Consider the following 26820-nt stretch of genomic DNA (forward strand, 5'->3'; position numbering starts at 1 on the left):
AAGAATACCAGTCATCAATGCACTGCCATACCAAGACTCTGACTCGACTCACCAATAGCAAGAGTAAGGAATCACTCTGAATCAATCAAGAATTAAATACTAACGATTCCTGCATGCTCAATACAGAGAATAATGACAGCATGAATACTAAATAGGGACACCTAAAGTTTAGGAACAGGTCGCCCTCACTCGGGGTATAACAAGACTCCATTATGGCCAACTCGGTAATTGCACATACCCACCCTCTAACTGGATAAATAACAAGCCCTATCTACCACCTGCTTCCCCTTTTGACATATCAACTACGCATTTTATTTCACTTATTTACTTAATGGCACGATCTTAACCTAAACAATGTCCGTCCGAACTCCGTGTCCAAAGACCTAATCATGCTTTCTTCCGTCAATTCTATAACATATATACGATTTACTAATCAAATTCTAACTAAAGTAAACCATAACCTATCTTGTTGCTAAGCAGCTTTCACAAATGTTCATGGAGTATCTGCCATCCATCTTAGAGTCAGTATCTGTGATAGAGAAATCGTTAAGGAAGAAAACCCGAAAGATGCTTGGAGAGCCACCTTTCCGTAGTCACCAAGTGAGTACTTTGGGAATACCCTAATGACTGCTTAGAAGAGGGGTTTTAGGATCAAAGTTGTAAAATCCAGAAATAAAGTCATTAAACGCGGGTTTTGGTCCGTGCATACTGCTGCAACGGATTGATTCTCTGCTACAGTGGGAACGCGGCTCGCTATGGCAGTCAGTTACTCACTGCAGCGAGAACATACCCCCCCCAGACCCATAATTCTTTAACTCCTAACTAATTTCAACTACGAGTAATTTTTACACTTAAAACTCCCTCGGGGACTAATCTTATGACGATACCCTGGGTTTTCATACACAGGCTGCGGAAGGTCCAATAGCGACCAGGCTGGTCGTTACAGTACAGGTTCATATGACCATTTCATTACATACAATTCACTTGCATTGCATGCATCCCGTTACATATCATACTGTCTATGCTTGCTTGACTTGATTTCATACCATATGTGTGCTAAAAGGTGGGATTTTTATGCTCATCCTCTACATAATTGACATAAAGATGATATCTTTATGCTTAATCTTTACACTTATACTTTTCTTAATGCGGTGAAAAGCTTGAACCTTCACAATTATACTTGGAAAGGAATAGACTTTATGATCCAATTGTGTTGTGGGAATCTTATTTATTTTCTAAGTGATTATGAACTATTTGAAACTAACAAAGAAATAAGAGGAGTATCGGAAGTACCCCGTCATCACTATAGTTTAGGGTCAATCAACAATGTTACTGGGTACACGTGCTTCCTGTACTCACTATACACTTGTTGAACCTTTTGTGTGCAGGTTCGGTCCGGATACGAGAGGATATCGAGGCTCATAGATCCTTTGGAGCGCTTCTCAGAGTTTTAGGGTGAGCCGATGATGGTTTCATGGCGTCAAACTCCTTCCTACTTTACCTTTTGCCGTTCTCTCTTTCCAGACAATGTTTATGTATTTTCCAAACTTGTATTAGGATTTAGTAGCTCTGTACTTGTGACTTCCAGGTTTTGGTGGGGATGTACTGACTTAGACCATTTCATGTTCTTATTATTAGACCTATTATGAGACTTATTATAATTGTTCTGATTAATTCCACAATTTATTTATATTTTCGCGACTTAGTCACAATTTGAGGATTTTGGATCGTGACAATTGCCATATCCATTGCAAGAGATAGGAACATATGAATGAAATTGAGTTTGGATGGAATCTTGAGAACAAGACAAAAGGAAATTTTCAATGTGATTATAAGTTAGATAATCAAAACGTTATCTAGGAAAATGTTATACTCCTACTTAACGTACAAAAATTACATAGTTACTGCTATATTGGGAAGAGACATCACAAAAAGGATTGTGAGATCCATGTCGTGAATATAACTATTGTGATTGACAGAGAGGCAAATCACACAAGGAAAGGGAATTCCTACCAAAGAAACGAATAACACAAGCAAGTTTACGCAAGTATAAAACAAGCTGCCTCATTTACTTTTCGCACTTGAATTTTTGCCTTTTTATTCTTAATAGTATTATATTGGTTTTGATCTAATAGTTTGTGTGTATAGAAAATATTATTTAAAATTAGTTGACTAAGATTAATCTAATCGATGAATAAGTTTAAAGGCTCAATTCAACCCCTCTTGTTTCACAGATTGAATAAACATTAATTCATTTTCTTTAATCCTCGTTATCTTACCGGATGACAAAATGATCTTATTGAACGATATCAGTTTACCTCTAAAGGGTTACAGTAATGGTTACAGTTCCTGTTTGAGCCTTTTTTTTTTTTTTTTAAATAAATGAGAAATTGTCTAGAATACACACCAATCTTTGCCCAAATTTGCTACAACACACCTAATCTTTACGGGGATCCTATTATCCCCTGGATATATTTTTAAGGAATTTATTCGGCATTTGTCAAGTGAGCTAGATAATAATTCAAACATGTGCTAAACTAAATGTTAAAAAACAAAGGAGTTCAGTCATTTTCAGGTCATTTCACTCTTCGAACAAAACAAAAACTTAGAATTTTCTCCTACATTCTTAATTTTTTTCATGGATAAAGCGTTGATTCTCTTCGAATTTGATCTTCTGAATCACTATATTCTTTCATAATCGAATCTTGGCTTGTGTCGTGTTGGATTTTGGTTTGACTTTTCCTGATAAATGCCAAAGAATGCTTTAAAAATATATTCCGGAGGTAATAGGACCGTCGTAAAGGTTAGGTGTGTTACAGCAAATCTGGATAAAGATTGGGGTGTATTTTAGACATTTTCCCTAAATAAGTCGAAGACCAAGCCAATCTTGATAAGAAATAGAGAAATACAAGTAAATGGTTAGAGACTTTCTTTTAAGTCCCTTTTTAACATTAACCGAAGACAAACCGATCTCGAAAAGAAAAAAAAATAGAGAAATACAAGTTAATGGCCAGGAACTTCTTTTAAGTCTTTTTTTTCTTTAATATCAGCCGAAGACCAAATGGATCCCGATGAAAAATAGAGAAATACATAAGTGAAATGGCCGGGAACTTCTTTTTGGGTCCTTTTTTTTTTTTTTTTTTTTTTTGTGTGTGTGTGTTGTTTTTTTTTTTTTTAACAATTAACGAAGACCAAGCTAATCTCAATGAGAAATAGAGAAATACAACTAGTCACAAAAGTGATACTTTGTTTTTACATCAATTATTATGTAAAAACACGCACATACACACATACTTAAGTTTGTCCTTTCCCTTCCTATACGTGGAACACAAAGTAAAGCATTTTACTATACAAGAAAAGCAACAGAAAGAGAAGTAAAGTGAAAAACATAGGAAGAGTAATTGAAACACAGCTTTTACCCTCGCACTTTGTTCCTAATAAAAAGAACCTCTGACCTTATCCAAAAAAGTGGGAGAAAAAAAAAAGAATAAACAAACAGAACATATACATTACTTCTTTTAAACTCCAATTTTCTCACTCCAATGAAAAACTCATGGATGCGTATCCTCATGTTAAATTTCCTTCTTTCCCCCCTTTTGACTTGCCTATTATATATACCTTACCTTGAGGTAGAAAGAGAAAAAAATAGAAAAAAAATCAATAAAAAGAAAGTGAAGATGTCTCCATCTTGTTTAACATTTTTGGTCTCAAACTCAATCTTCCTTTTGTCTTTATTTTCATTTACAATTCATGCCCATGATTGCACTGAGGATTTTTGGTCTGAAGCCCAGAACAGAAATCTAACATTATGCAAGAGATACAAACACAGGAATGGAGTTGAGTTTGGATGGAATATCGACAACACGACTCGGAGTCTCCAGGTCAGAGGCTGATTTAGAGTTGATTCTATGAGTTCAACTGAACTTATTGCTTTCGGCTCAATCCATAAATACATGCATAAAAAATTCTATGCTTGTGTTTTTGTATATAGGTTAATTAGATTCATTTTGAGCAACTTACCAAGGGCTAAAATCATAGCGATCCTCCTATTCAACTATTTCGATCATTTTTCAGCACCTCAATTTCTTTGGAGCATCTGAAGATTCGATCATTTTTGTATGATTTTTCTTGCACTACCCTTTCCAATGAGTTTCAAAACTAAAAATCATTTATTGATTAAGTTTTGATCTCATCTCCTTTTGAAAAATTCAGAAACTCTTCTTTGTGGCAATAATAGCAAAATATCAATTTGATGCAGTCGTCTATATCTTTGTTTTGATATTTATGGGCCTCTTGAGTTCTCTTCTTTCCTATTTCTTTTTAAAATTTAATTTTGTGGGTTGGCTTTTATTATTTGTTTTCTTTATTAATCTTGATATGAATTTTCTCGTTAAGACCCTATGAAGCGACCAAAACCCCTTTTGCCGAAAAATTACACAAAAAATAAGGTGATTTTTTTTTTGGACATACACATAAATTTGTTGAATCCTCTTGATATGCGGAAAGTTTGTAGTACAGTGGTAAAAATGGTCAAAATTCGGATCGGGTTGCATGTTCAAATTTCAAGTGTGATATTCTTGCATTCCTTTCAATTTCCCTGATAGAATTTTCGACTCTTCCATTCACTGACTATAAATTTTGAATTTGCCTCCGCTCCAACAGATAATGGTGGGAGCTAGATTAGAAAGTGAAACAGGGTGGCTAGCTTGGGGTTTGAACTTTGGACCAGTACCGAGAATGGTGGGGACTCAAGCACTTATTGGTATCAAACAAACAAATGGTTCATTTCTTGGTGACACGTACAATGTCACACAATATATCAAGATAGGGTGCAAGCTCTTACCTTCTCCTATTGATTTGAATATAAGCAATTTAAGGTTTGGACACATTCATTATTATCACATTATAGAAGCCACTGTACATCTTCCTCAAACAGTCAATGTATCAAGAATTAATCAAGTTTGGCAAGTTGGAAAAGTTGCAATGGGAATGGAACCAAAGATTCATGAAAGGAAGCTTCATAACTATGATAGCACAGAGACCATTGATTTGCAGACTGGCACAGTTATAACTGTTAGAGGTTCTAGACGTCGTCAAGCAAGAATTGTAAGCCTAATTAATTATGGATTATTCTCCTTAATTATTAATCTTTCTTTCTTTTCTCTTGGTTATGCCTATATTGAGTTTTCTGGAATATTTAACTTATATACACGGATTGTAAAATACTTTTACGTTATTATTGTATTTTACTTGTTATAGAGGTTACACCTTACTTTTCATATAATTAATCCCACTTATTATAGACGACTATGTTGTTATCTATTACTCTTTCCATCTTAATTTATGTGATATCTTTCTAGTTTCAAGAGTCAAACCACTTTCCTTCGACCCCAGTTTTTTCATATGGCTTATAAAGTATTTTGAATTGTCACTTATTGTTATTTATAGAACTTTGTACATAGTTTCCTAATATGTAAATATTATTTCTAAAATTTAAAAATTTCATGTATGAATTCATGGTCAAAATTAAAAGTTTGAGTGTCAAAATCTGAATAATACCACATAAATTGGGATAGAGAAAGTAATTTCATACGTGACCTGCTAGTATAGTTTTTTTATACTACCAGTACATAGAGGTTAAACTCGAATGGTATCCATTGCATGCATGCAACCTTCAAACGGTTGGACTAGACAGAATGAGCATATTGATAAATTATAATGCGTGCTTTAGGAAAACAATTCCTTTTTTTTCCCTCCAAATTTACTTTAATTAGAAGCTAAACTAAAGAAATTCTAACTTTTAGAAAGTAATTTATTAAAGACCCCATATATACTTCTGAACAACATTATTAGTTTGATGTTGTTATCCTTAGAAGGTGGCCTTTGAGCCCTTTTGTGAAAAGAAGCTTAAAATTAAGTCCTTATGATTAAGATTTGATTTCACCATAATATTATTTTTCAACTACTCACATAATTGAATGCAACCAAGCCTAATTTGGGATTACGGCATATTATTAATTATTACTTGTGTATATTTCTCGTGTACAAATCATAATTTCCATGTGTTTTTTAAGCATGAACACATGATATCTAAAATTAAGATTTTTGTAAAACTGTTCTTGCATATAGAAAAGAAGTCTTTTTCTTTGCTTAATTTATTTTTGTATTTGCAGGCTCATGGAATACTTAACATTATTGGTTGGGGTGTAATATTGCCTATTGGGGTGATAATAGCTAGGTATTTCAAAAAGGGACCAATAAATTGGAATGAACATGATCAATGGAAGCATGCTCATAAGACATGCCAAACATGTGGATATATTATAGGTGCAACTGGTTGGGCACTTGGACTCTGGCTTGGAGCTTCTTCCAAATATTACTCTTTTCCCAAACATGGAGTTTTTGGCATCTTCATCTTCACATTTGCCACCCTTCAAGTAAAAAACTCACTCTCTCTCTCTCTCTCCCAAATTTTTGATTTTCCTTTTATTATATCAGCTACTAAGCATCAAGATATCTTGTCTACATCATACCTTATTTTGAGTGTAGTTCTTTTCGAAATCCTGCGTGAATGCGGAATGTTTCTGCATCGGACTGTCCTTTTTATCTACATACATTCAGTTTTTATACCAAAATCAAAAAAATACATTATACGTATAATCTTTCATATACATTTGTCGTTAACCATAGTTAATTAACATGTACTTTCATGACGTTATGAATCTATCACTTAGTAGGGAGGCTCAAGAATATTGGGATCCTAAAGCTAATATTAAAAAACTTAAAAAAAGAAAATCATATTTACTAACCTGATTCATATTTATAGTTGACATATATTTGAATTATGAGAAAAATAATAAAGTAAGTACTATGACGGAAAAAATAAATAAATTTAAATATAAAGAAAAAGAAAATAGAAAGTTAGAAGAACAGATTCTTGAAATTGATAACTTGATATCAAAATAAAATTTTATTATAAAGTTAGAAGAACAGATTCTTGAAATTGATAACTTTATATCAAAATAAAATATCATTCTTTTAATTTGTTCACTGTAATGCTTGAGAACTTGAGAAGAATAAGAAAAAATACAATTTTAATTTATTCGATGTCTTTGATCCCTTAATTTTTGAAGAATAGATTGCCTATTGAGAAAAATATAAAACAACAGCTTTATTATGACGAAGAAAAAATAGAAGATTAATATCAGGATGTAAATTGCCCTTTGGTCACCATCAATTGCATTGGCTAAATAATTCACTTTTCTCTTCTTATAAAGATCTTATACATTTTTACCATTAAAAATCAACTTATTTAAGGAATATTACCATAAAATTAACCTATTATTAATAATTAAAAAATGGGGTCTTAAAAATATGCGGGCCTAAAACCGTTGCTGCACTAATTATGATAATTTAATATACTAAGTGTAAACATCATGTGTAGATAAAACTAAAAAAAGGGGGAAAAAATGTAACAGTACTTTTAAATAATTAGAAAGCATAATCCCTTCCAGAGCCTGGACCCCAATTCTTTAATTTTGAAAAAAAAAATTATCGTTATTTTTTTGCAAATATAGGATACTAATCTCACTACTTATGAAATTTTCCTAAAAGAGAATTCCCTTGCAAATAAAGGATACTAATCTCACTGCTTATGAAAATTTCCCAAAAGAAAATTCCCTTCCAGACCCTGGACTCCTATCCTTTAAACTTACTATTTCTGCATGCCCTTTGAAATGATTCACTTGCATAAGTAGATTACTAATTAACAAGACTAACGTGGGAATTGAAGTGGCGGGATAGGAGGGAAATTTCGTAATCCTTCTTTTTCCCACAATTAAAGTCATTGTTATGAGCGTCGTCGTTCGTGCAAAACAGACGAGTGAGGGTAGCTCAAGTGGTTGAGCACCTCCACCATTAACTGGTAGGTTGGAGGTTCAAGTCACGCTGCAGGGATAAGTGGGGACACTATTGATCCTTTTGATGAGGTGAAGCAGAAAAGAAAATCGTGAAAAATTTCTTTTACGTTATTAATTTTTTCCATAAAAAGATTAAAACAAAAGAGATGTTATTTGAATTATCCGTTCTAATTAATTTTTGTGATTTCATAACCTTAAGATAATGATGATACTAACAAAGGGGTATCAAATGGAAAGTTTGGACTAAATTTGAACGGTTCAAAATGGGCTGAGTGAATAAATGCATGGATCAAACTACAAACTCAACCCACCCAATTCTTAAGTTTTAGTTTTCCTATATGTTTTCCAATAATCTGTTTAAGTATCTAATAAAAAATATCTTTATTAGATATAACATACCGTACAAAAGAATGTCTTTTTTCATAAGGTTTACTCATAGGTTAATTTATACTATTGAGTTAATAATTGCACGACTCATTCACATATCCAAACTTGAACGGATCGAACAGGTCATATTTTTATAGGCTAATTTTAGCACGGCTACTGACAAATGTGTATACTAATCATTTGATTAATAAAAATATATGCAGACGCTAGCCTTGAGATTAAAGCCCCACAAGAACGATGAACTTCACACATACTGGAGTATATACCATCTTTCTCTTGGTTATGCATTACTAGCAGTGATTTGTGTCAACATATTCAAAGGGATCAAAATAATGCAAGATGTAGACACGTGGAGACCTGTCTACATCGCAGTTATTGTCTCTCTTACTTTCATCTTCTTAGTCCTCGAAATCATCAATTGGCTCAGATTCAAAGTTGATCAATTGAACAAGGACAAAGAGATTAAATGAGGTGGAACAATGGACAAATAGATATAGTAAGAAATAATCATCTTATCTTCTTACTTCTCAATTCACTCACTTCAAGATAGGTTCCGAGAGACTGATACAAACAAATTCTAGTACTTGTTATGATTAGTTTTTTTCTTTTTAGTATCTATGACGCCATATCTTTTAAAAAAAATAAAAAAATTATATTTTACAATGATGGTGGCGTTTCAATTAGTTTGCGCATTTTTCGACATTTTACGAAGTATGGGTTAAGTTCCACCATCACATATGTTGTATAACTTTGTCATATCTATTATGTTTGAACTATAAAGTTTTTATGTATATTTAGGGTGGAGAGGGTTAATAATTTGTCCAATTATTATGGTTTTATTTTATGTTGAAAAAAATAAGTAAGGTTTACTCAAATGTATGTTTGTGATATTTCTTGTAATTTGACATATTACACTTACCTCCCTCATTTTGATATTTTTGTAATAGAAGTGATTAATGATAACATTTATATAATATTTCAAATTGTCCCTTTTTTGGGGAAAAATAACACTGTATGACAATTATGGCAAAGTGATTACCCGATTTAGCCCATCTTTATTTTATTACCCGCTATAGCACTTTTTCACTCTTTTGTTTTTTGCTTCCCACTACCCTAGCTCATGTCAACAGACAATGGGAAAGAGGAATACACTGGAGTGTTAAATTCTTCTGCTTCTCTCCAAATGCTTCACAAGAATTTTGCCCATTCATCCATGGTAGAAACACCCGTGAGTAACCCATACCAAAAGAATGTCAGGGTATCGTCAAAATTATGTCTTCTTAAAAAGTCGAACTTGTCTGCAAGTTTTTGCTGGTATTCTCTTAATTGTCCCGAATACTGCATAACATAAGTGTTTATAAACATGTTTTATACACTATTAGACACTTTTATACGGTGTAGAAGTGTGTATAAACACCTCTTATGTATGGACACCTCTTGTATAAGTTTGTATAATATAGGGATAAAATTAAAGAACACCAATTTGAGGGGTAAAAATTAAAGACCAGTCCATATGAAGGACATCCGCGCAATTTTTTGTTTCTTTTTCTCTACAGCATAATGTTAGCTCTGGGCCTTGAAAATAGCCCGATTTAAATGATACACCTTTATATGAGGTTTATACATTGTCTACTCCATGCGTATAAAGTTATATATTAGTGGATAATGTTGTATACCGTGAAAAAGTGGCTATGTGGGTGTAATTTAAAAATATGACTACGCGAATGTAATTTTGTGTGCTGGATTGTACATTATTGAAATTTCCTCCCAATTCTTTTTTTTTTCTTTTTGGTACAGTGGGGAAAAAAAACTACATAAAGATCTTAAAATCATTCAAAAAAAATACGACTTAAGTTTTGTTAAGAGTAGGAACTCCATGTCTGTAAGTGCAGGATTTCAGAGAGTATCAAAGTCTCTTCATGATTATATTGTATTATTCATTTGCTAGAAAATCGACACAATGCTTTGCCTCACTCCAAATATGTATAATCGTAGCTTTGTTGGCCTTCAACAAATATCAACAATCTTCAATAATAGGTCCAAGCGGATGATACATCCTCCTCATTGATAAGCTTTACTGCAATTAGGCAATCTATTCCATCTCTACTGCTTCAAATTGCCGTTACGTCACTACATGTAGAATACTTCTTCTTCTTCTTCTTCTTTTTTTTTTTTTTAATGAAAACCCTGCTCTCAAATACAACTTGCTAGTTGAAACATTCAACTTATTTGTTGCCGTCATTTCTTTCATCGTAAACTGTATGATACATCTTGCTACTCAAATAGGATTTAGATTTTTAGTTGTAAATTTTTCAATTGTACCATAATAATATAAATTCAAAAAATAATGATTAGCGATTAGTTTACTGTCGGAGTATATGTTTCGTATCTACTTTCAGGCCGTGTAGATTTTTATGCAATTGATCTATTTACCCCTAAAAATGAATAACAATTAAATTTATAAGTGATGGATAGAATATGTGGTTAGATTAATTTATAGTATAAGATAGTAGCAAGTAAATAGTAATGTATTGATAAATAATAGCAAAAGAAAATTAGGAAGACAAGTTAGCAAGCTCTGCAAACTGGTCCGATCTGGAAGATGCTCCCTTTAACCAAGCCAAAATACTTAAGGAGATTTCTCTGCCACTTTACTGATTACAAATGTGTAGAATAATAATGATCTAACCTCCAAAAGGAAGAGGTAGTCATCTATTTATAGCTAACAACAAATGGGTCCTAGTACAATGTAAGAAAAGGCCTTTGTAGAAAAATCCTAAAATGGATAAGGCTGCGTCCGTACGGTCTGACACCTGTACTGTTATTAGCGCAAATGGTGGAGCGGTAAGATGACGCGTGTCCTGCCCCATAATTGATTCTCCGAACCTATATTGAATGTACTCTCTTTTGGCTCGGGTTCTCCGGACTTATTAGAATAATCTCGGTTTTGACGCAGAGTTGAATGTATTCACGACCCCTCGATTTTCGTTCATATCGATTGTTACGACCCTACTCTCCCCCGATCTCATATCGGACGGCTTTAAACTTTACTCCGGTGCTTACCGGATACAAGTTGTATCGATTTTTACCGTATACAGATAGACCCCACACTTTCCGAATCAAAGTTTTACCGGAGTGACGGGAAGTGGAACAACTGACTCGGTGACTTTTCTAGTAAGCTTTTACTTTTACTTTGAAAACAAGCGGGAAACGAAACGTCCCTCTAACTTCGGGCACGTGTCACCTTCCAGTTAACATCTCATGCCCGGCTGTCGCATCGATCATTCGATCAATGTGAGGTACAGGGAATGAATCCTTCGGGCATGCTTTGTTTAGATCTTTATAATCAACACACATTCTAAATTTGTTACCTTTCTTCGGCACAACGACGACATTAGCTAACTAGTTCGGGTATTTACCTTCCGGATAGAACCTATTTTTAAAAGATTTGTTACCTCATCTTTGACGAAGGCATGCTTTAATTCGGCCATCGGTCTTCTTTTTTGCTTAACCGGAGTGATTTTGTTTATCAAGGCTGAGCTTACTCATCGTCACCTCCGGTGGTGCACCTGTCATGTCTAAATGGGACCATACAAAACAATCGGCATTAACTTGAAGAAATTTAATTAACTCGCTCTTGAGCTCCGAGGTTAACTCGTGCCCAGGTATACCTTTCTATCCGCAAGTGCACGAACAAGATGATCTGTTCCAACTCCTCTACGGTAGACTTGGTCGCGTCCGAATCATCCAGTAATACGAACGATCTGGGCACACCGAAATCATCCTCTTCGAAACTTGGGCTCATCTCTTCCTTCTCTTCATTCGAGCCTGCACTCTTTAATTGCTATTTGGTGTCTTTGACTTTGGTCAATTCAACAGCCTTTTGGACCGGTTCCGTTTTGGCGAGGGGGGCTTCTTCAACCGCGAACATCTCCCTTGTTGCGGGTTGTTCACAATTGACCGTCTTTATCCCTTTCGGAGTTGGGAATTTCAACATCTGATGTAATGTCGATAGTACTGCCCTCATGCTATAAATCCACGGTCTGCCGAGTAGAGCATTATATTTCATCTTTCCCTCGATGACATAGAACACGGTCTACTGAATAGTTCCGTTGATGTTGACTAGCAAAGAAATTTCTCCCTTAGTAGTTTCGCATGCCATATTGAACCTTTTGAGCACCCGAGCCACCGGAACAATTTGACCCAGTAACCTCAGTTGTTTTACTACTCTCCATCGGATAATGTTGGCCGAACTACCTGGGTTAATCAAAATACATTTAACTTGAGATTTGAAAAAAAGGATAAAAATTACCAATGCATCATTGTGTGGTTGAATAATACCTTCTGCATCCTCATCGTGGAAGGAAATAGATCCCTCCGGCACATAATCTCTGATCCACTTCCCTCGTACAATTGAAACCTTTGTTCCTTTCATCATCGGACCTCGTGATGTGTCCGTTCCTGCGACTATCAAATTGATCACATGTTGTGGGCTTGACCTGTTTGTGATTTTCCCTACCTTTATAGTGTCCTTTGGCTCGCTCACCCAAGAATTCATGAAGGTGGCCGTTTTTTAACAACCGAGCCACCTCTTTCTTTAATTGGCGGCAGTTTTTAGTTCTATGGCCATGATTCCCATGATACTCGCACATCACGCTTGGATCTCTTTGAGCTGGATCAGATCTCAATGGTCTCGGCCATCTAGCATCTGTGATATGACCAATAGCCGAGACAAGATCAGATGTGCTAGTGTTGAAGTTGTATTCTGATAACCTCGGAATGTACGTACTCTGATAACCTCGGAATGTCCCCATTACTGGCTGAACTACCGGCATCACCTGTAAATAGCAACCCTCGACTGTTTGACCCGCGATCAGCCCGCTTATCCCCTCTATTAGAGAGATGACTGAGGCCGCTTCTTCCCTTATCTGACCTAAAGCTGGATTTCTCCGGTTGAGAATATGGTCGATACCTATCCCTCGATGGCCTTGTCTTTGGTTCATAATTCCTCCCCGACCTCTCAGAGTTCGTATTTTCATTTATCGGACCGGGGGAAAGTTCAAGTTGATCATCCTCTACCCGAATCTAGGATTCGTACCTGTTATGGACATCGACCCAAGTTACTGCGTCGTATTCTAATAAGTTCTCCTTTAATTTAAACGAGGCAGTTGATCTTCAGGGATTGAGTCCCTTAGTAAAAGCTTGAGCAGCCCATTCTTCCAAGATCGGAAGAAGTTCTATCCGTTCTCTTTGGAACCTATTCACGAACTCTCATAGTAGCTCATTATCTCTTTGGGTGATTCTAAAAATGTCCGTCTTTCGTTCCTGTACCTTCTTGGCCCCGGCATGGCATTGATAAACGTATCTGCGAGCATCTCAAAAGAAGTGATGGAATGCTCGGGCAGATGGTTGTACCAAGTCAATGCCCCTTTGGATAATGTTTCACCAAACTTTTTCAGCAATACTAAATCTATTTCATCCTTCTCGACCTCGTTGCCTTTTATGGCGCAAGTGTACGAGGTCATGTGCTCCTGCAGGTCTGTCCTCGCATCATATATCGGAATATTCCGCATCTTGAACCTCTTCGGGATCAATTTTGAGGCTGCACTTGGTGGGAAAGGCCTTTGGATGTATCTCTTTGAATCCGGTCCCTTTAAGATTAGAGGTGTTCCTGGGATCTGATCCACCTGAGAGTTGTATGTTTGCACCCTTTTCTCCGTAGAATCAACCCTCTTTGCCAAGGTTTCGAGCATTTTTAGAATCTCAGTAGATGAACCAGCCCCGGATCCGTCTCTTTTGACTATACGGGCCTCCTCTTGCCTTGGTTCGGTAGGACGGTTTGGCTTCACCGATGCTGCTTTGTTGTCTTTGCTCTGGAGCTGAGCTATTGCAATCGCTTGTTCCTGCAACATTTCAAATAATAAATGTAAGTTAATCTCATCCGGTATATCCAGTGTTTTCTAGGCTTGCGCCTGAGGCAAAGTAGTTGAATTATTGCTATTCAAAGGGTCTGTAGCAGAAGGGCGGCATTCTCCGGGTTGGCGGTATTCTGGCGGTTAAGGCCTTCTCTCGAGTTGACAGCATTTGGGTTGGCTGGGTCAGTAGGTGGCCCGTTCGGGTTCGGTAAATCGCTGTTATTTTCGTTTTCAGCAACTATTTCGTTATTGTTCACGTACCCGGAATGACCACTGCTTGCCATTTCGAACGTATCTGAAACGCAAACTTTCAAACATCAAGTGAAAGAGGAAGTAGCAAATTAAACCATTACTATTATCATATGCCCCACAGTGGGCGCCAAACTGTTTACCCCTAAAAATGGATAATAATTAAATTTATAAGTGGTGGATAGGATATGTGGTTAGATTAATTTATAGTATAAGATAGTAGCAAGTAAATAGTAATGTATTGATAAAAAATAGCAAAGGAAACTTAGGAAGACAAGTTAGCAAGCTCTGCAAACTGGTCAGGTCTGGAAGATGCTCCCTTTAAACAAGCCAAAATACTTAACAAGATTTCTCCGCCACTTTACTGATTACAAATGTGTAGAATAATAATGAGCTAAACTCCAAAAGGAAGGGGTAGTCCTCTATTTATAGCTAACAACAAATGGGCCCTAGTACAATGTAAGAAAAAGTCTTTCTAGAAAAACTCTAAAATGGATAAGGCTGCGTCCGTATGATCTGACACCCGTACTATTGTCAGCACAAATAGCGGAACGGTAAGATGACGAGTAGCCAGCTCCATAACTGATTCTCCGAACCTATATTGAGTGTGCTTGCTTTAGGCTCGGGTTCTCCGGGCTCATTAGAATACATTCGGTTTTGACTCAGAGTTGAATGTGTTCATGACCCCTCGGTTTTCGTTCATATCGATTGTTACAACCCTACTCTCCCACGATCTCATATCAGACAGCTTAAAACCTTTCCCCTGTTTTTACTGGATACAAGTTGTATCGGTTTTTACCGTATTCAAATTGCATAAAAATGTAATGTGTCGTATTTTAAATGGAACAAGCAGTATGTCCCTTTTCTCTTTTGATCTCGGATGCAAAGATCAAATGACTTACCTCGCCATATCTTATTACCATTTCCAATAATATTTTAGATTTTGAAATAGTAAATAATCTTTCAATGGGCTGATTGATGATCCAAATGAACTCGAAGCTAACTTAAGCAAATAAAATACAGTAGAAAGTTGGAGAATCAAATAATTTTCGTCACAAGATATAGTATTCAATAATTAAGGAGTACTACACAAAAGGGGTACTTTTGGAATATTGAATCTTTTAAACAAGTTTGGTTACTAAAAAGATCAAAATAAAAGAGGTGAATGTAATATCTCAAAGCAAGATTGTTACAAAGCTAAACTTTTAAAGGGAAGAATGTTTTGTAGTTGGAATTTTAGTGCTACCATTTTCACCATACAGAATTGCTCCTTCCTCGAGTGAAGAATAGAATCCAAAGACAATTGTTAAGTAAATTGTACTACTCCCTCCGTCCCGATTTATATGATATAGTTTAACTTGACACGGAATATAAGAAAGAAAGAAGACTTTTGAAACTCTTGGTTTAAACCAATTGATAGATATATGTGTGGTTGTAAATAATTTCATTAGGGGTATGTTAGAAAAATAATACTTGGGGTTAGAAAAGAGATCTGCACAATGACTTCAAGGCGTGTAGCAATGCCACTTTCCTTAAGGAATATTTGACCCCACCACCAGGTATACAAAGGGGATTGCGAATTTTCTCTAAGATACAATGAAGCCTTTTATTCGAATTTGTCTTTGCACAAACAATTCGAACCACAAGTCACTCAACAGAAAAGCAGAATTTGTCTAACTTATAAATATTTTCTGTAGCAAATAAGTATAAGAGATTTGGAGAAGGAGAAAAAGATCTTGTATATTTTTTTCTGTTACTTTGACAGTCTAATTATAGACATGAACATGTCTATTCTGAAGAGACACATCAGGTGGGTACACAACATGTCTATTCTGAAGAGACACATCAGGTGGGTACACAACATGTCTATTCTGAAGAGACACAGCAGTTGGTTACACAACTGTTGGAATTTAAAAAGAGATAACTGTTCAATTTCTGTAGGTAACTATTTCTGTACCAACTGCCAATTTGAATGAATTAAAATTCAACTTTGAAATTAAGCAACAGACAAAATTGCTAACGATGTAGGAAGATTACTTACATGTAGTAGGATTGATATTTGGCACAAATATCATGTTTCGTAACATTTTACATCCTATTCTTATGACTTTTATCGCTTAATCCATGATGCAATCGTCGTATTTGAACTTATGTCATTATATTTCATGTGTATAGGTACGATGAAGATAAACAATGGAAAATTGGGCTTAAAGTAATTGATTTTGGCGTATATGATGATTACACGAGGTGACGAGTCGAAGACCACAAGTGATGAACTAAAAGGAAAAATAATTCGACTGAAGGTTTCGCTTTCCTTCCGCATCGCGTGAAGAAAACGGACAGAACCAGCTCCTAGCAAAAATTTACCATCAGGCTTTTCATCCGCGATGCGAAAGAAAAGCGGAAGTGCATAAGGCGATCCTTCCGCGATGCGGAAGGAAAGCGCAGCGACGAGCAATTTTCCCGTTTCAATCGGGATTAGGTTTACTTATTTTTTGTTTTAACCCTAGACTATATATATACGTTTTATTAGCTAAAAATGGTGTGCTGGGATATTCGGAAGACTCATAAGCCACCATTACAATTCTCTCTCTAGGTTTATTTTATTTTTCATCTTTTTTCTAACCCTAGATTATTCATGAATTCTTCTTGTTCATTAAGATTCATGAGTAGCTAAACTTCTTAATTCTAGGGTTGTGGCATAAGACTTGAAAGTTGGTTTGACGACAATTCTTCTCTATTGATTTTTCATATTTTGGGTTGCTTATTTATTCTTGATCTTAATTTTTTGATTATCTGGCAAATAGTTGAACACTATCTGTGGCATGTGAATTGAACTAGGGATAGGGAATTTGCATGCACATTAAGAATAAATAGGGCATGTTCGATATAATCGTTTCGCTAATGAGGATAGAAATATACCCTTTAGCCTTGCTTAGTTGAATACGGAGGAGTAAATGCGTTCTTGTTACCTCTGACGACCATAGGGATATAGGCGTTATAGTAGCATCTACAGACTTGTGAGCAACTCGGAAGATACTCATAAAGTTATAATTAACCCGTCAACTAGTAACCCAGGAAATAAGATATGTGGAATTGTCTGAAGATCAACTGGATTATCGAAAGCTATGACCCTAGAACTTTCTCTCATCTGATAAACCTTACAATCTTTGTCGAAATTCTCAGTCACAAAAACACCCATCACAAATGGTTTACTTTTCAGTTTTAGTTTAGTACAACAAACATCTTGTTTTTCACTTTCTTGAATAGTTTCATTCGAATTTGAATTAGCCTAACAGTAGAATCTAAGTCTCTGTGGGATCGATATCCGGACTTAACAGTCTACATTACTTGTATGGTCACGTATACTTGCGTGTGCATTTGGGAGCAACAAGTTTTTGGCGCCGTTGTCGGGGACTTAGAAAAATTTACTGTTTTTCTAATTTGAGTTTGTTTTTCTATTCAAATATTTACTTTTTTGTTGTTCTACTTATGTCACTTCAGGTTTCTCTGGTTTATGCCAAGCACTAGAAGTTCAGGAAAACCGTTAGTAGATCTCGATCCTGAAATTGAAAGAACTTTTCACAGATAGAGAAAAATGGCTGATGAAGCTGCAAGACTTGCTCTTGAACAGGCAGAAAGAGATAGAAACAGAAACGGGGATGAACCGGGTGGAAGAGCAGCTGCAAGGGCACAAGAACAACAGATTCCTTTGTCCAATTATGCTTGGCCTAGTCTAGCAACTATTGCTAAGGCTATTGTTAGGCCTGACATTACTGGAAATTTTGAGCTAAAAGAAGGAACAATACAGCTGGTGAAACATACGTGCCAGTATATGGGTAAGTCTAGTGAAGACCCGCATAAGCACTTGATACAGTTCGTGGAGTTAAGCGAAAATTTCCAATATATAGATGTTCCCGATGATTATGTGAAGCTGTCCTTATTTCCGTTCTCATTGATTGGAAAAACGAGGGAATGGTTGACGAGTCTGCTTGCAGGTTTTATCATTTCTTAGGAGATATTATCAAATAAGTTGATCGATAAGTTTTTCTCACCTAAGAAAACAAAGGAGCTACGAGGAAGAATTGCTAACTTCACCCAGAGAAATTCTGAATCTCTACCACCCGCTTGGGAAAGGTATAAGGGCTATTTGCGAGATTGCCCCCATCACATGTAGCCAAAGGAGATCATTGGAAATTATTTCGTAGAAGGTCTTAACCATGAATCAAGGGCCCTGTTGAATGCTTCAGCTCAAGGGAAGATCTTAAACAAAACATATGAAGAGATTGAAGCTCTCCTTGAGATGATGTCTAAGGGTCATCATGAGTATCACGAGACTAGTCGGGTATTACCACAAAAAGCTACTGGGGTTTTTCAAGTTGATGATGTTGCAGCTATTCGAGCTGATATAGGTACTCTTACTAACGTGATGTTGAGGGTGTTTCCTCAAGCTCAACAGATTCAACCAGTTCAACATATTCAGCAGGTAGCATGTGTAAGTTGCGGTGAGCCTCATGATTATAACAATTGTCCATTGAATCCAGAGTCTGTCTATTTTGTGGGCCAGCAGAACCGTGGTATTGGAAATCGGGGAAACTATTATGGAAATAATTACAACACTCCATTTGGGAAGCAGGATTTCCACAAGCCAAACAATTATCAGCAACCTCAAGCTCAACCAGCTAGCAATTTAGAAAAGATGATGAAGCAGCTCATAGCTCAAAATCAAGTGACGCAGCAGCAAAATCAGAAAATTCAGAGTGAGATGCAGAAATCTACTCACGAGCTTGAGCGTCAGATGGGGCAGATGGCTCTTATGCAAAATGTCAGACCACCGGGTGCTCTTCCTAGTGATACTGAGAATAATCCAAAAGAGTGCAAGGTAGTCACCTTGAGGAATGGTAGAGAGCTAGAAGAAGTGCCTCCCAAAAAGAAGAACATAGCAGAGGCAGAACTTATCCCTGCTAAGCGAGCTGAACCAAAGCAGACAGTCACAGAGCAATATGTAGAGGAAGTGGTTTGACCACCCCCTCCCTTTCCACAACAACTTCAAAAACAAAAAGCAGATTCGGCTTGCAAGAAATTTCTTGAACTCTTAAAACAGGTAGACATCAACATACCTTTGGTGGAGCTTTTGCAAGAAGTTCCAAAATATGCTAAGTATATCAAAGATGTGGCTGCGAACAAACGGCGTTGGACAGAGTTTGAGACTGTTGCACTTACTGAGGAGTGCATTTCTAGAGGGAGGAGTAAAATTCCTCCAAAGTTGAAAGATCCGGGCAGCTCCATAATTTCGATTACGATTGGCAACATTGAATTTGGGCTAGCATTGTGTGATTTGGGTGCTAGTATTAATCTGATGCCTACTTCTATGTTTCGAACATTGGGCTTGGCTGAGCCTAGGCCAACCACTAGTACGTTACAGTTGGCTGATCGATCTCTTTCTTATCTTGATGGTATTATTGAGGATGTTCTTGTGAAGGTAGGCGCATTTATTATGCCAGTTGATTTTGTGATACTTGATTATGAGGCAGATAAGAGTGTCCTCTTATCATGGGGAGAGGATTCTTGGCCACTGTTGATGCTGTGATTCGAGTGAAAGATGGGAAGATGTCCATTACAGTTGCTGGACAAGAGGAAACTTTTGATGTGTTTAAAACTACCAAGCTTCCAGCCCATTATGAGGAGTTGAAGATGATTTCCGTGGTGGAGCTCGAGCTCACTAATGCTGAGTCAGATTACTTTCTAGCTTCGCGAGACCCGTCGGAGACAACTTTGGTGTATGGGGAAGATATGAAAATTGATGCAGAAGTCGAGGAGTGTCTTAGCGTTCTTGACACTTCATGCGCTTATCTACGAGCAAGTACACCGTTTGATGAGCTAGATAGACCAGAGTCATGGAAGAAACTGAAACCATCTATTGAAGAGGCTCCAGTTCTTGAGTTGAAGCCATTACCTCCTCACCTTCGCTATGCTTTCTTGGGTAGTGGAGACACATTGCCCGTAATCCTCTTCCTCTCTGCTTATTTGACTGATGTGCATGTTGAACGTGTGTTAAGAGTGCTAAGAGATCGAGTCCGGGCCCTTGGGTGGTCGATAGCTGATATTCAAGGTATTAGTAGCTCTTTTTGCATGCACAAAATATTATTGGAAGAAGACAGCAAACCTAGTGTTGAGTGCCAGAGGAGACTGAACCCGATCATGAAGGAGGTGGTGAAGAAAGAGGTAATCAAGTGGCTTGACAACTGCATTATTTATCCCATCTCTGACAGCAAATGGGTAAGTCCTGTACAATGTGTCCCGAAGAAAGGGGCATGACTATGGTAGAAAATGAGAAGAATGAATTGGTGCCTTAATGCACTGTTACTGGTTGGAGGATATGTATTGATTATCGCAAGTTGAACAACGCCACCAGAAAAAAATCACTTTCCTTTACCCTTCATGGATCAGATGCTCGACAGATTGGCTGGACACTATTATTATTGCTTTTTGGATGGTTATTCGGGTTACAACCAGATCATGATTGCACCTGAGGATCAAGAGAAGACCACATTCACATGTCCATATGGAAAGTTTGCATTCCGGAGGATGCCTTTCGGTTTGTGCAATACTGCAGGTACTTTCCAGCGATGCATGATGGCTATTTTCACCGATATGGTGGAAAATTATGTAGAGGTATTTATGTCGGGATTATTTTGATGACTGCTTGAACCATATGGATTTCGTACTAGCTCGTTGTGAAGAAACGAACTTGGTACTTAACTGGGAAAAATGTCATTTCATGGTTCGAGAGGGCATCGTTCTTGGGCACAAGATATTGAGCAAGGGAATAGAGGTTGACAAGGCAAAGATTGAAGCAATTGAAAAATTTCCACCACCTATTTCAGTTCGGGGAGTGCACAGTTTTCTTGGGCATGCAGGCTTCTATCGACGGTTCATCAAAGACTTCTCTAAAGTTGCTAATCCAATGTGAAAGCTTTTAGAGAAAGATGTGAAGTTTGTGTCTAATGAAGCCTGTCTGACGGCTTTTGATAAGTTGAAACAGAGGTTAGTGTCCGCTCCTATTATCATCACACTCGATTGGTCTCTACCGTTTATTTTTATATGTGATGCAAGTGATTTTGCTGTGGGAGCTGTCCTTGGTCAGAAAAGGGACAAGATTTTTCATCTTATTTACTATGCAGCAAGACACTTGATGCAGCCCAGATGAATTATACTGTCACAGAGAAGGAGTTATTGGCAGTTGTCTACGCCTTTGACAAATTCCGATCATATCTTGTGGGCACGAAGGTGATTGTGTATATTGATCACACTGCAGTTCGTTATTTGTTTGCGAAGAAGGATGCAAAGCTGAGGCTTATTCTTTGGGTGTTGCTGCTGCAAGAGTTTGACATCGAGATTCTTGACCGAAAGGGCACAGAAAATCACGTAACAGATCAGTTATCGAGATTGGAAGATTGGGAACATGTGGATGAGGAAGTGGCGATTAAGGAGACTTTTCCTGATGAACAACTCTTTGCTCTTCAATCAGCTGTGGTGCCATGGTATGCAGACATGGTGAACTTTATAGTAAGTGAGATTTACCCCCTGGTGCTAATCACGAGCAGTAGAAGCAGATTTTGCATGATAGTCGTTTCTATGTTTGGGATGAGCCCTATCTCTACAAGGTTGGCACAGATCAGCTGATCAGAAGGTGTATTCCAGAGGAAGAGGTCCCCGCGATCCTTGAGAAGTGTCACTCCTCACCCTATGGGGGACATCATGCGGGTGATAGAACAGCTGCAAAGGTACTTCAGTCCGGGTTCTATTGGCCTACTTTATTCAAAGATGCTCATGAATTTGTGCAGGCCTGCGATAGCCGCCAGAGAACCAGAAATATCTCCAAGTGTCATGAAATGCCTTTGAAAGGCATCTTAGAGATTGAACTATTTGATGTTTGGGGTATCGACTTCATGGATCCCTTCATATCGTCAAAGGGGAATAAATACATATTGGTTGCTGTAGACTATGTCTCGAAGTGGGTGGAAGCCATTGCACTTCCCACCAATGATGCTAGTGTGGTGGTAATATTTTTGAAAAAAAAATATTTTTACAAGGTTTGGGACCCCTCGAGCCATCATCAGTGATCAAGGTACGCACTTTTGCAATCGACTCTTTGATAAATTGTTGCTCAAGTATGGGGTGAAACACAAGATAGCGACTGCTTATCATCCTCAGACGAATGGTCAAGTGGATGTATCGAACAGAGAAATTAAGAGGATTTTGGAGAAGACTGTGAGTGTAAGTAGGAAAGATTGGGCACTGAAGCTCGATGATTCTCTGTGGGCATACAGAACAGCTTACAAAACTCCAATTAGCACATCTCCCTATAAGCTCATCTTTGGTAAGGCATGTCATCTACTAGTTGAGCTCGAGCATAGAGCATATTGGGCAATAAAGAAGCTGAATTTAGACATGGTTCAAGCTGGAGAAAAGACACTATTGCAGCTGCACGAGTTTGAGGAATTTCGCTATCATGCCTATAAGAACGCGAAAATGTACAAGGAGCAAACTAAGAGAGTTCATGACAAGCGCATCCAACCTCGTGACTTTATACTCGGGCAGTTAGTCTTGCTGTATAACTCCATGCTGAATATTTTCGGAGGGAAGTTGAAAAGTAAGTGGTCAGGGCTGTTTGAAGTCGTTAGGGTGACCGCACATGGGGTGGTTGAGGTGCAGCCGCTGAATGCAGAGCGGACATTCTTGGTAAATGGGCAGAGGGTCAAACACTACTTTGGAGAGGTCATCCATCCGGAAAAGACCTCGGTGGATCTAAAGGAGGCTTGAGGAAAGCCTACGTCGTGCCGCGACGTTAAATCAAGCACTTCTCGGGAGGCAACCCGTGTGAAAAAAAATGAAAAAATGAGAAAAATACAAAAAGTGTCGTGCCACGACCTTAACTAAGGCGCTTGTTTGGAGGCAACCCAATTTTTCATATGATATATGTCACGTTTGTTCATGCTGCAGGAATTAGGCGGAACAGAAAAAATAATAAATAAAAGCGCCTAGTGATTTGCGCATCGGTCCCGCGATGCAGACCGATCGCGCATAGGGATATGGGTGACTGAAATGCTAAAATCAGGCGATCCTCCTGCGATGCGGAGGAATCACCTGATGAGGAAAAGATGACAGAGCCTAGTGATCCGCGCTTTGGACTCGTGATGCGGACCAATCGCGCGGGTCGACCTGTTTTTTTTTTTTATCCTATTTATGTTATATCCGTGCCCCTTCACCCCTATCCCCTCACAAAACATTCCCTTCTCACACACATTCCCTCTCACACGAAAAATCCCTATCCCTATTCCCTCTCTAACAAACACAAAATCAAGTTGCTCAAATCCATCCTCTATTAACTTCACAAGGTGAGTGGGTTCACCTTCCATTTTTTCCCCTTTCCCCCTTGTTCTTGATGTTGGTAGTTGTAAAGTGGGGATATGGGTATGGGCAAATTTTGGGCGGGGATTGGTATTTCTTGTGTTGTATGAGTGTTTATTTCTAGAATATGACTCCCATTGCACAAGGGAGGGTTTCCAAACCCACCATTGTTGTCAAAAGCTAAGGGACGATTCTATGCCTACAAGGTGTTCGATAAAAGTCCTAAACCAAGTTTTTGAGGAAATTTTGAGGTCTTGAGTAGCAATGGAACATTAAAAAAGCACAGGAACCCTTGCGCATCTCTTCTCACCATAAAATTTGAATTGTGATGGACAATTAGAAAGTTGTGATTTATCACCCCAAGCCCTACAACATGAAGTTGCTTACTTTGTGTTTTTGTTTGCTTTGTCGTGTAGGAGTAGTTAACTTCTTTGATTTTGATTGTTGTAATGTAGTTTGAAGTAAGTGTGGGGTTAGTTCCCCAAATTGTAACAAAAAAAAATAATATTGGCAAGAGCCACGCATTCTAGACTTAAGTACATGTAATATGATTAAGTGTAGGGTTGTGCTACGACTCCCTTTAGTTATAGACCTGTACTTCTCGTTTGGTAATGTGTTGTTTTGCAGGTAAAATGGTTCATGCCAAATCCAAGGGCAAATCTGTCGGCTCCTCCTCCCAAGGCACGAAAAGAGGAAGAGCACAAAACCCGTTCAGACAAAAGGGCAAACATCCGGAATGGGAAAGCATCCCGCGGTTGCCATCCCTCCGGCGTCTAAAAGGAAGCCCCACCCCTATCTGTCTGGGGATGGGGAGGAGTGGTATGCGGGATTCGACACATCAAAGGGTTACAATCATGAGCGAGCAATCAGTCTAGCCTCTTTGAAGAGAAATTTTCGGGACTTATACAACCGCATAGTCGCCATGGGATAGAAGTCTGTGTTTGAGCAACCGGGGGCAGTGAATATTGATTTGGTCATGGAATTATACGCTAGCATTGAAAGATGCGGGAATCACAGTTCTGTGTTAGTTCGGAAAAATTGGGTGCCATTGACGGCGTCAACTTTGTGTCACGACCCAGCTAGGGGCCGCGACGGGTACCCGGGGCTAACCGCCGAGCACCGCTCGCTCTATCACTTTCCTTACTCGATTAATGCCTTGTTATCACATTTATACTTAAAACATGGAAAAGATCATAATTTATATGAAAACATAAATACTTTTGTATATAGAAAGGTTTAGCACCTCAAAATAATGAATGCACATATATATGAAAGATGTGAGACCATACTACCCACCCTACGCATCTACGAGCCTCTACTGACATACTATACAATGGACGGAACAAGACTCCGTCATGCCCAATATATATATATATACATATGTACCAAAAGAGAAATCATAAGCACCTCCGAACAATAGAGTGCTCTCTACCGCTGACAACTCCTAAGTATCTGGGTCAAGTTCGCCTCCCTGTCTACCTGTGGGCATGAACACAACGTCCAAGGAAAAGGACGTCAGTACGAATATTGTACTGAGTATGAGAGGCATAAAAAATGAAGAAGAGTAACAACAATATAGTGAGAGCATCAATAAGAACATCTGAATCTGGATAATAATAATAAAAGAAGTAATGCATGCTATCTTACTCATACTTATCATAATATCATGAATGCATGACATGCAAGCTGCCCGTCTATGTCGGAACGGTGTGATAATCAATAATCTGAGCTCTCGTCCAGGCCTCCCGCGTCCGGGGTACCATCTCATGCCGCCCACTAGTGGTGTCTGCCCATGCCCAAAAGGGTCATGGTGTGTCCGTATCGCCGCCCGCCGAAGCGGTGTCTGCCCGGCCAACTAGGCCTGGTGTAAATGCAATCATGACATGCTCATGTAAAAATACTTATAACATTATACTTTTCAAAAAATGTACTTGTTATTATACATGCATATGAACTTTAGATCAGCTGTATTCCATCGAGGTGACGTAAGGTCGTGTACCCTCGATTCTATTATGGGCATACATGAACATTCTGCCCCACCTTGAAAGGATCAATGTATAAGGTGAGTGTATACAAGGAACAACATCATTTACGTTAAGAACATCATATCATATCTCTTGACTCATATAGCTATTTTATGATCTTAAGCTCTTGGCTTTCCGGGTATAGGAGAATCATGGAAGGAGAGAAAATCATGTCATGGGATTCATATAGTAGAAAGAAAGGGTCTAGCCTCACATACCTTTGTTGTCGAGCTAGGCTATCGCTCACTTGTCTTCCTTTGAAGTCACGTCGTCACCTTCACGAGAGAATTTGGGCTCATGTTAGTTAATGGATTACGAAAACGCATCATTATTCCTAAGGAAAACTAGGCGGCATTTCCCTTGTTTCTTCTACTTTTCCCCGTTCTATTGCAACTCCCAAACATTCACAACAATACTTATAATATTACAAGCAACAATCATCGTTTACACACCTTAAGCAAAATCCACCATTTCCTTCCAATTTCCCCACATTTAATGCTTTTAGCCCGGTATCGCGTTTTCTCGTATATAATACTTATTCCATGGTCTAGACACCATTTTCAACATATTCATAATCATAGCATATCAACATTCATGATTCCATTCAATTACTATTCCATTATGACTCTATTCACCCATGCAAGACTCATTTTCTATGTTCTTGTATACTTCAAGTATCTAAGCCTTCTAACACCTTGAATCACATGGTATGGTCATGAAACATACCTTAGATGATGATTGAACAAGCCTTGAATGAGAATACTTCTCTAGCACCAAAACCCTAATTCACCTTTCTTGGAAATTCTTGAAGGGAATGACTTCCAACTAGGTTTCATACACTTTGTTGCTTAGATTTGGTGTTGATGATCTTAGTTTTCCTTTGATTCTCTTGGATCCTTATGGAAGAAATAT

General features: G+C 37.8%; 1 protein-coding gene across 1 annotated transcript; it reads left to right on the top strand.

Annotated features, from left to right (window-relative positions):
* Positions 1 to 2865: 2865 nt before the first annotated feature.
* On the top strand, positions 2866 to 9314 carry LOC132602210 (cytochrome b561 and DOMON domain-containing protein At5g47530-like). Its single transcript, XM_060315173.1, has 4 exons — positions 2866 to 3881; positions 4663 to 5106; positions 6174 to 6437; positions 8510 to 9314. Exons 1-4 carry the CDS (start codon positions 3543 to 3545, stop codon positions 8774 to 8776), a joined length of 1314 nt encoding a protein of 437 aa, XP_060171156.1. The 5' UTR covers positions 2866 to 3542; the 3' UTR covers positions 8777 to 9314.
* Positions 9315 to 26820: the final 17506 nt, after the last annotated feature.

This window comes from Lycium barbarum, chromosome 7 (assembly GCF_019175385.1).
Source record: "Lycium barbarum isolate Lr01 chromosome 7, ASM1917538v2, whole genome shotgun sequence".
NCBI lineage: Eukaryota > Viridiplantae > Streptophyta > Magnoliopsida > Solanales > Solanaceae > Lycium > Lycium barbarum.